This window comes from Bombyx mori, chromosome 8 (genome assembly GCF_030269925.1).
Source record: "Bombyx mori chromosome 8, ASM3026992v2".
NCBI lineage: Eukaryota > Metazoa > Arthropoda > Insecta > Lepidoptera > Bombycidae > Bombyx > Bombyx mori.
In genome coordinates, this window is record NC_085114.1 from 13,783,509 (window position 1) to 13,795,647 (window position 12,139).

A 12,139-nucleotide genomic window follows, 5' to 3' on the forward strand; every position below is an offset into this window, starting at 1 on the left:
TTAACACCGTGAGTTAGTCTATACAGCCTGTGCAAAAAGAAATAGTGCCGGTAATAAGAAGTGATCTTCCTGTAAGCTCGTTCTCCAGTAGTAAAGCTGCCTATTAATAAATGACGATACTAACTTGCTACAAAACTACGTATTGAAGACATTGAAGCTTAGCAAAACCCTTATCCCTTATTATTAATATAATTGAGACCATGACCTTCTGTTTCAAGGGCTTGTCATCTTATGGACCCTTATTATTATACTCAGACTGATCTGTTATTGCCACATGAACCCTATTCTAAACAAAATATTAATGTTCAATGACATTCAAAGTGAAGTAATTTATTTTGATCAGTCGCTCGTAAAACCACGAAAACAATAAAGTATTCCAAACATTGTAAATAACGTAGCGACGATAAAAAAAACTCGAGATTAAAACATAAAAGTGACTTTAATTATGTCTATGATTCGCGAATAATAACTTATTTATTTTCATTTCGAATTTGGTGGTGGTGGTAGAACCTCTTAAGAGTCCGCACTGGTAGGTACCACCACCCTGCCTATTTCTGCCGTGAAGCAGTAATGCGTTTCGATTTGAAGGGCGGGGCAGCCGTTGTAACTATACTGAGACCATAGAACTTATATCTCGAGGTGGATGGCGCATTTACAAAAAAACTAAAAGTATCAATACTTTTTGCATTGGTGAATAATTTGTGATGTATGTCCAGTATCTTGTTCATTTCTGTAGGGTAGCATTCGTGTCTTCCAGTTTGATGGGACTTTCGTGACACATATATACGATTGCATTTATTTGCGGCAGATATGGGAGGAAAGTGGTACCTACCCATGAATACACCCTACCACCATTAGTGACGGATGATCAATAACCCATTCCCGCGGATCACTTAGAACCTATCTACAGAAGGGATTCGGTTCTCTCTGTGTTTTGTGCCGTATGTAGCATGAGGAGTGCTCTGAGTAATTGTTTGAGGTAATCCCGTCTTCTCATTTTTACCATCGCACCGCCACCGAAGCAGAGTTAATCCATACCAAGTAAAACTACTGCGTTCATCCACATTAATCCGCAATGCGTTTCCAGAGATCTTTTCTTCCACGTACCTTTCGGTTTTGGAATGAAACCCCCTCTACGGTTTCTCTCGAGCGCTACGACATGTCATTCTTCAAACGAGGCTTGTGAAGAGTATTTTACGGTAGGCAGCGGCTTGGCTCTGCTCCTGCCATTACTGACAGCCATGAACGACGGTAACCACTCACCATAAATTGGGCCGTATGCTCGTCTGCCTACAAAAGCCCCCAATCCGCGCGATGTTGGAATAGCCCCTTAGGCTACCAACGCTTAGGCAGGGGAAAAAAGCCAAAAAAAAACACGCTAAATACTAAAAATTATTATAGTCCTCTCTCTATCCAAGAAACAAGTGTATAGCTATGAATCTCGGCATAAAACGTTCAATATAAGCGGAACAATAACTTAAAAAGATTTTTGTTCGTGGTACTTCACTACGAGAGATGAGGGTTTTCTGCGGCTTACCCACTCGACGAACTTATAGAATCCTTGAAATAAGTAACAAAAAGCCTAACAAGATTGAATTTGTTATGGGTTTAAGTAGGTAGTTACTTAATATTTCATTGCGGTTTTCTGCTTCGCGGCTTGAAATTATACATGAAATATTATTAATCTAAAATACTTTGATCAAAAGTCTCTAAATAAAACAGAGTTTTATTATAAAGAGCACTTATTTATTAAACTAGAATTCAAGTTAACAGTTAAAACTTGACATTTTGTTAAATTTATTTTTTCTAAATAGATACCTGCCTTCATTTGTGAACCTCAATAAAAATGCGTAATAAAACCATCAAAACAAACATAAAAGGTTTAAAATTAGCGATATATATATTAGTAATATAATAAGTCACTCATCTCAACTCATTACTGATGGTAGGACCTCTTGAGAGTCCGCGTGGGTAGGTACCACCACCCTGCTTATTTCTGCCGTGAAGCAGTAATGCGTTTCGGTTTGAAGGGTGGGGCAGCCGTTGTAACTATACCTGAGACCTTAGAACTTTTGTCTCAAGATTGGTGGTTGGCGCATTTACATTGTAGATGTCTATGGGCTCCAGTAACCACTTAACACCAGGTGGGCTGTGAACTCGTCCACCCATCTAAGCAATAAAAAAAAGTCAACAATTCGTGACCCAATTATACATTCCTCTACCGAAATTCCGGGCAGTTAACCCCGGTCAAATATCGCTAAACAGCCTTATAAACGACATGAGCCGCTTCTGCATATCATTGACGTATTGACGTCAATAAATTCTAAGAAACTGTAAGGCTTAGGGCACACTGTCGCAAACAGCACAAACACCCCTTACATACAAAAATATAAGTTAAATATTATCAGCAATTTAAAGTATACTAGTGGTCCCCCGGTAGTCGAAATTCGACCATAATTAATTAAAATTATAAGTATGACAACTAATATAATATTATGGTTCTATTGTCAAAACCTATAGGTACTTCTTTAATAACAGATTTGGCCAAAGCTACACTATAGACAAACAATATTAAAGACAAGCAATATAATCTATTCTTAATATGATAACAGACTTTAACGATAAACAAAAGAGTTTAAATGCGTGTGTGCGTCAATGGTAGTGTAATGTTTTTTTTTATTGATTTAATGTATTTTTTATGCATAATTTAAAAAATAGTAGCATTCTGCACCCCTTTTCTATATTCTCTATACGTGTGGGAAATTTCATACTTCTCCGACGGCGCATTTTTCGTTAAAAGGGGTACAATGTTTTTGCTTCTCGTATACGTATCGTAATACATATATAGATATTGATAACTAGGCTTATTTTAAAAAACGTATGACAGTTCTCGAATCGCTTGTGCTGGAATAAAAATTACTTGACCCATATTGATGAAGCCTTCGATGGTGTATAAAATTGCCCACGAAATTTGGCTAGAATGACAAGAGCTTAAGATATTAGCATTAGCATTAGCTGAGCAACCTTCAATTTTCACTTTGTTGTTCTTTTTTTTTTTTATCTACCTGTAATAATCTAAATATGTGTGAAAGGCAATAAATGCTTTTATTATTATTATTATGTGTTTTATAAATAAAGGATAAGACTCCCGGTGTATTCGTATCGAGTGATATGACTATAGTAGAATTATTTTGTCCGTGCAGTTTGGGTCATAAAACATAGGCCGGCTAGGGCGGTGAGCATGTTGCGCGGGCGCAACGCCATTATCGATAAAAACAAATGAGTCATCGAAGGCAGGTACACGGAGGCGGGGTGGTATACGAAGGGTGGTGAGACATTGTTATGTTATTATAATATGTATGTCATTTGTACTTACCTGCAAATTGTAGTACATTTTGTGGAAGAGAAATGTGTTTTTATGCATTCGTTCTCTTAATTTCTTTAGTGACAAAATGGCTACTCCTTTGTTTTGTATCAAAACGTCAGAGTTTATTCAAAATAATATTTGCACATGTTGTTATTAACAATGTGTTAAAAATTTTCACTGAAATAAGAATAGATCCCGAAAAGTTACAAACTATTAATTTCTGCCGTTCTCGTTAACTTGCTGCGGTGATATGTTGTGTAAGTGTTCGATTAGTGATTTTTTCTTTCATTTTTATCACTAACCCACAAAATGACAAAACTAAATACACTATCGATAACGCTTATCGACAACAATAATACGCATCACTATGCCCGTCCATAAGGCTCGTGAGTGGAAGAGAGAGCGAAATACTCGCTTCACCGCTCCGATTTTTTATGACCCAAACTGCACGGACAAAATAATTCTACTATAGGTGTTCAAAATCCTGTCAGCCGGTACTAATTTTTCAAATTGTAAACTTAACTCACGGTCACAAATTACTTGTACGATAAAGGAATTACATTGAGTAATTAAAAACCAAACTTGTCAAGAATCTTTACACAAATCAACGTAATTACTATACTACAATTAAGACAGAATTTAAGCTCCGATGACTGAATAACACCAGGTGGTCCGTGAGCTCATTCACCCGTCTAAGCAAAAATATAATAAGGAAACTATATTTTTCGCAACCAATCGGAACAAACATGATCTTTTGTCTATTTTAACGAAGAAATCGTGTATTGCCTACCAAATCCGTTACCTTGAGATGGCTTTCATCGTCATAGTAAAATCGACCTTAAGTCTACGGCGATAACATTCACAGATTTATATAGTAGCATATAGACTCCCGAAATGACCGCAGATAAGACCGTGTGTACCATAAACCTTAATAAATGCTATTAATCAAATTGCTGTAGCGATATTTCTTATAACAATAAAATTTTGTAGTTTGTGTGAAGTCCGCCTTAATGTCGAGATTATTTTCGACATTGGCCGTGTCGCGATAAATCGGGCGCCTGTTTTAGCCGTAAATAAACACACTCGATCACGCCTGAAGATTTTTACGCATATTGATCACTGAATAAATAACTACTAACCGATACAAACCGAAATACATGATTGCTTGGCGAATGAAATAATCTGGAGTGCAATGCCTATCACATCATACCATTAATCAATGTTATGACGTAAACATTTGTTACATTATAATGCATACTGTAAACATCGCCTTTTAAAATACCAATAGGACCTGTTAGAGTAAATTTTAATCAGTCCATAAGGTCTTTATGATCTAATAATCCAAACTATTACCTTTTCTCAGGATAACATCTACAACGCAAATGCCGCTACCCACCTTAAGATATGAGTTCTAAGGTCCCAGTATAGTTACAACGGCCGCCCCACCCTTCAAACCGAAGCGCATTCACGCTTCACGCTTCACGGTGGAAAATAGGCAGGGTGATGGTACCTACCCGTGCAGACTCAAGATGTCCTACCAACAGCAATTACGCAAATCATAATTTTGCAGGTTTGATTTTTATTACACGATTTTATTCCTTCACAGTGGAACTGAACATTTGTTAAGTACGTATTTCATTAGAAAAATTGGTACCCGCCTGCGGGATTCGAACACCGATGCATCGCTAGCTAGATACGATTGCACCGGTCGGCTTATCCTTTAAGCCACGATGACTCAAACTTCGACTTCAACTGTTAAAAAAAAGTACAATACCATAAATTTTGCAAATCTCCACACACATTAAAACGTATTGTAAGCTGAAGGTCAGCAAGTGAGCCACAAGCCACACTTTGTTTGCACAAAATACATATAATGCGCCACAGGCGGCGATAATGCCGCATTGCTCGGAATTAATCCCACACAGACGTATATTAGGACGATCCAAACCACGGCTGAATGCGGCCCACGTTCCATACTTGTGTGACCCGCAGAATATATTTAAATAAAGAAAAAATAACAATAAACAATCCACTTTAATAAACAAACAAAAAATTTATTAAAATATTTCAAGAATACAATATGCATGTCGTATTTGCAGCAATCTCGGCAGATTTTCTGCCGTTTATCAAAGAGCTCCGTTTGTATAACACCAAGGATCTTCATCAGAACATCGCTAATTTAGAATGGGAACACTTCGAAATATTACGGTGCTCTTTCACCATCTCATACAACTTTTTTAAAAATATGGAACCACATGGGAAACAACAGTTACAAATAGAAAAATTAAAAATCAAAATCGGTTCACCTAGAGAAAAGCTCTAAGCTATCATAAATAAAAAATTCAAGCGAATCGAGACCCTACTCTTTTATTGAATTGACAAAACCGTGTCGCACCACAGATAAAATCAAATATGTAGATAAAATACGTTCAGTATTATTTTTTTGGAGCATAAACATCAACGGCCTGGAAATCCCTAATGTAAAATCAGTACTAATGAGTATGTTTCTTGCAAATACTTGCAAATGACACTGCCCATTATAGTTTACCCTACAGTCTACAATCTCCTGTCGAGATTGGAATAGATCAAGATTGAGAAGAGAAATTCAAGAATGTGATCAATGTCTCCACAACTATATAATGTTAGTCATATTAGAGGTAATATAGTATAATGGCAGTAATATAGTATAAATATAATATAATGGGAGTAATATAGTATAGTAGTGACTCCGTAATTACTGTAGACTTTGGTAGATCAATTAATAAACAGCCGCCTGGAGAATGCGATCAATTCAGTATAAAATTTAATCCAAAATTATAATATTCACTAATCACAACACCAATGCTGTAATGAAATTCATATTATGTACTTGCACGATGTCGCATTGTGTGTTATTTGATACAAAAAAGCTGTACGTAATCATGACAAACACGTTAAAACTTGCATTTTTTGATGAGGGAAAATAAATATTCATTAAATAAATAATACTCACTACAAATTGAATCTGTAATAATCAGGCACCAATGTGCCGAAACGTTCGAGCCCCGCGTCCGTTACGGAGAAAATTTCCCGAAGGTGTATTCTGCAAAAAAAATAATGTCACTTTACCACCATAAATATCCCCATTTGTTAAGTTTATTTATTACGTTCTTGTGCCCGATTTTGCGTGTTCGCTGATATTTTTACAGTCTCATAAAAGCTAACCGCAAATAGAGAAGATCAAGGCAAAACAAAAAGAAAAATCTGTTGATAAAAGACAACGAAGTTAAAGGATAAAGATAAAAGGTAAAGAATGACGTCATTGTTCAACGAATTTATATAAATAAACATATAATATAAATATTTACTTACAATCACGCCACGTTAACTGGTCCCGTGATAAGTTCGTAAAGAACTTGTGTTACAGGTACCAGATAACGGAAATAAATGTAAGATTTTTATTATACACATACATATATTTAATATACATCCATAACCCTGGAAAAGACACTTATATTTATCATACAAATATCTTCCCTTGGCAGGATTCGAACCCGCGACCCCTTGTGTAGTGACCATGGCACTTACCACTACACCAGACGGCCGTTAAAAAACAATATAATTATAAAACAATATTCGCTTAGCCGGAAAAGGAATCTTAGAGCCTTATTGGCCAATGTAAATTATTTCTGCAACACATATATGTAGATACCGTATATAAGTATAACCCTGGGGCCTTTGAAAAACAAAATCGATTTGAATTAACAAAACGTTAGGTCTCTTTATACAGCATGTGTTGACGAAGTCCCCAAAACTTTTAGAGCGAAGGCTTATTTCTAAAAATATCGAAAATCATCTATATATTAATACGTGAAGCAAAAATTTTGTATCCCTTTTTACGAAAATTGCGCGGACGGAGGAGTATGAAATTTTCCACACTTATAGAGAATATAGAGAAGAAGTGCACAATGCTAATTTTTTTTTAAATAATGCATAATAGATACATTAAATCGATAAAGAAAACATTACACACACTACATACCATGTATTTGACGCACACACGCATGCATACTATTTATTGTCAAATTTTTGTTCTTGATGTCTGTTGTCAAATTGACAATAGATTAAATATTGTTTGCCTTTGTTAATATTTTTTATAGTGTAGTCTTGGCGAAATTTGTGATTATAGAAGTGTAAAATACAATCTTAATAGTGTACAAACTTACAATTCCAATTAATTATAGTCGAATTTCGACTAGTGTGGGACCTCTAGTATTTTATTAATGCACCAATTTAAATCTAAAATTACTAAATAATATTTCGAGTTGACATAGGATATCGGTGTGTGATAATAATTTATGCTTAAATTAGTTAACAAATGTTTTCGTTGTAAATTAGGGGTCGCAGTTAATTACACTTTCAGCTTCGGAAACAATATCCTACACCCTGTAGAGTACTGAGAGCCACGTTCAAACTAAATAAGCCGTTGTGAATATCAACATGACAAACGCACGAACAAAAAGTCTTACGATTTTTTAAACACTTTCATTAGCTTCATACGTATGTTAGTATGTAACGGAATCTTTGAACATGATTTTGAACCCCTTCAAAACGTCGGATTAACTCGAAATTTGGCATACTTATTAAGGACCGATGACAATTCAATATTTCAAACAGTTTGATCCGTTATTCTTACTAGAATAATCAGAATTAGCGATTTTTTATTTTCTTGAGACCCGGAGGGTCTGCGTCAAGACCAAGAAGAGAAACTACCAGGCGCGCCGATCACCTATTTCTTGGATAAGTTACCGACTGATTCAGATGAAAATTTAGAAAAATTGAAAAAAAATATTGTGTAAGAAAAAATTATTTTATTGTAAAAAAAGCGTAGGGTGCATGGTTTCAATAGTTATAAATATTTTATGAATAGATAAGAGTAGAAGGGTTATTTTGATAATATCCTGAAAAGTACCCCACTATTTCTATTTTTTAGTTGGATTTTCTATAAAAACGTAGTTTTTTTTTTAAATATTATTTATTTTAATTTATTATAATTGTACCAGGGTTTTGATCGAAACGATGATTTTAAAGTAACTTCAAAGGAAACAGAATACGCCACTTCATTTAATGGTATCATAAGAAGTGTTTTTTGGACCCGTAATGTACAGGCAAATGGCGTAATCCCTCCGGCTCAGTCGAGACCATTGACCTCGCGCGTCAGCTGTTTTTAATTGTGTCCACCAAATATAAACTGATGCGCGTTAAGATATTTTATTGTTTAGAAAGAAGTTCCTGGATGACCGAGCCTTGCTCGGATTTTTTTTTTTTTGTTAAATTGTCTCTTTTAGATATTATATTTAAATACGAATTACATATTGATAAAATGATAAAATATGAATAAGGTTTTTCGATCTTACCGACAGAATAATAATAAAATATGAACTGGTTATTAAAAGAAAAAGTCAAAATTATCGATAAAGGTGATTATTGAAAACACGATTAAAACAACATTTTCTGAAAATAAATCGTAGCTAGATCGAGTTATCGCCCCCGAAATCGAGTTGGAGCCGTTTCTGAGATTCAGATTATATACAAGAATTGCTCGTTAGATATAATAAGATAAAATATACAAAAAAGAACGCAGAACCAAAATTCTAATGGCCAGGACGACCGTGGTTCTTCTGTTAATCTGATCATTTCGCTAAAACTATTGAAATAATATAAACCGTAAAACAAGTTTTAGTAGTAAGAACATATTAAAAATCAACCACCAAACAATACAGATTGTGCGATGTAAAACAGTCAGACGTCAATATCGAAAGCAAATTTTTTTTCCTGAAAAATATACATAGAAGATACGGTTGATAATATGTAGAATAGAACAATAGAAGAAATAGAACATCGAAATTAATGAACGCCTTCTATTTGTGTTACATAGACTTTACATAGTTTTGTTGAAATAGCCAAGGAACAGTTGAGATTCGTTGAGTAACTTCTAAGTTGAGAGTTGTTGACCTATATTTAACTATTGTCTCTCTGTCACTTGTCTTGTTATATATTTCTTTATTAGAGTAAAAACTTGCTTCGGAGGAACTGTGAAGTTTGCAATGTCCAATTTATACAAGCTCACTGCCATATTGACAGCAGGTACTTATACAAATGAGCACGCGGCTTATTCACAGCAGAATACCAACGGTAGCAGTACGAGTAGCAACATATGTCACAATTGAGACTTCGTTCGTTGACTGAGAAAATATATTTTTAAAACGCCAGCACTGTACACGGATAGGCCACCTAATGTTAAGTAGTAACAATTTTTTTTTTATTGCTTATGTATGTGGACGAGCTCACAGCCCACCTGGTGTTAAGTGGTTACTAGAGCCCATAGACATCTACAACGTAAATGCGCCACACACCTTGAGATATAGTTCTAAGGTCTCAGTATAGTCACAACGGCTGCCCCACCCTTCAAACCTTTTTTTTTTTTTTTTTTTTTTTTTTTATGATTGAGAGATTACTGGTGGCCCGGAGGCCTTTCCAGCTTCACCAGGACAGGTGGGCGAGCAAAGGCTCAGCCAGGAGGGGTGGGATTTGCTAACAACTGCCCGAGCGCCTCCGAAGGAGACCTAACAACTCAAGAGCAGTTGCTTCGCGAATGAATCTACTACCGGATCGGAATCGCGACCCACTGAGAAGATCCGGCGAGAAACTCAGCGGGCTGATGCATGGGTTAGGCTGCACGTCGACCTCTTTGTCGAGTTCGACGAGTACGGTTACCGGGGTTCCTCAGCCTGCTCCTAGTGTTAGAGCTGAAGGTATCTAATGCAAGAGTTATTGGATCTGATGGATCCGTAAGGACGTGTCTAGGGCGACGACGGTGACTTGCTCCTGCGTGATCAGGATTCGGGGAGTAGTCAGCGGCGGCAACGATAAGGCGATTATCATGACGCATAGCCTTATCGAAGTAACGTTCCGACACTGACTTCATGTGTTTGCGGATCGATTCGAGGCCCAGGTCGTCGTGTAGGTCGACGTTCCTCACGAACCACGGAGCCCCGACGGCTAACCTGCAAAAGCGGGATTGTAGGGATTGGAGGGTGTCTATGTGTGTGCGGGCCGCGTGAGCGAACACCACACTCGCGTAAGTCATGACGGGCCTTATGCAAGTTTTGTAAAGTGTCACCTTGTTCCGAAGGGACATTTTACTCCGCTTACAGATCATGGGATAGAGTCTGCCGAGAATAAATGCGGCACGATCGCGGACTGTTTTAATATGCGGGCGGAATGTCATGGATGCATCCAGGGTGACTCCCAGGTACTTGACCTTCCTAGCCCAGGGTATAGGTTGGCCGAAGAGGGTGATCGGGGGTGTGATATTTCTCCTCCTAATGCGGGAGGAAATAAGCGGTGAGTTTCCCCTTTGAAATAACACTGCTGTGCTTTTCGCTGGGTTGATGTCTATGCGCCATTTTCGGAACCACTGTCCGAGGGTTAACGCTGCACTCTGGAGCTTACTCGCGATTAGGGACTTGTTTCTACTTGAGTAGTAAACGGTTGTGTCGTCAGCGAATAAGGCTAGCTGGGTCGGCGGCGACCGGGGAATATCGTTAATAAATAAACTAAATAGGAGCGGAGAGAGAACGGAGCCTTGTGGGACTCCAGCCGTGAGTGGTCGCCGGGAGGAGCGGGTTCCCTCTACTCGATATCGAAAAGAGCGGTTAGACAAGAAGTCTCGTATGATGAGCACGAGACTGTCCGGTACGCCCATGTTGAAAAGTTTGAAAATCAAACCGTTGTGCCAGACTTTGTCGAAAGCTTTTGCGACGTCGAAGAAGAGGGCTCCCGTATAGATCGGTTTTGGTCGGTTAAGTCCTACAAGAATGTGCTCCGTGAGGCGGTGCACCTGTTGTACGCATGAGTGATTTGCACGGAATCCGAATTGTTCATCGATGAGAATGCCCTTTGATGAGACGAAGTCTCTGAGGCGTTTGTAGAGCAGACGCTCATACAGTTTGCCCAGAGACATGAGGAGGCTAATCGGGCGGTAACTCGTCGGATTATTTTTTGGTTTACCGGGTTTGTGTATGCCGATAACGTCCGCTTCTTTCCACACCGCGGGAAAGATACAGTTCGCCATAGCGGCATTGAAAATAGATGCCAACATCACGATGAGTTGGATGGGTAGAAGTTTAATAACGCGGTTAGATATACCGTCGGAACCGGGAGCCTTGCGAGGACGTAGGTCTTTGATCAGGTCTTTAACTTCCATTGGGGTGACGGGTGGTAACGCATCCGAGGATGGCAAGGAGGCTCTGCGTTCTACCTCACTGTCTACTAATTCTACATGAACAGGGTCCGCGGATTGAATGCTGGGCGTGCACTGGGTTTGCAATGTATCGGCCAGCAGCTCTGCTTTTTCGTCATCATCAAACGCCGCGAGTCGACCTGAGGGGCTTACGAGGGGGGGCATAGTTACAACCGTATCCGATTTGAGAGTACGAGCTAAGCGGTAGTAAGACCTTTGAGAGGGCGCGAGTCCTTCTAAGAAATCAGACCACCTGGCATCTCGGACTTCGGCGATGCGAGACTTTACGTCGCGTTGTAGGGCACGCATTCGAATACGATTTTCCACGGTAGGATACCTATCGTAGGCGCGGATCGAAGCGTTCTTAGCTCTAAGGAGTTCCCTAATATCGTCGGGCAATTCGAAGCGGTGAAGGAAGTCCTCCGCTACAACTTGCTTCGATGACCTATCTAATGTCGAGGTAATGTGTGACGTTAGGATGTCTATGG

At 38.3% G+C, this 12,139-nt stretch overlaps 1 protein-coding gene across 1 annotated transcript in view; it reads right to left on the reverse strand.

The window, feature by feature from the left end:
• The window catches only part of LOC101742292 (receptor-type guanylate cyclase gcy-1), an 89,970-nt gene that overhangs the window by 23,186 nt on the left and 54,645 nt on the right, over window positions 1-12,139 (reverse strand). Inside the window, exon 5 of the mRNA XM_012697947.4 lies at window positions 6,360-6,449. Coding sequence (XP_012553401.2) covers window positions 6,360-6,449 — 90 coding nt within the window. The remainder of the gene's footprint in view (window positions 1-6,359; window positions 6,450-12,139) is intronic.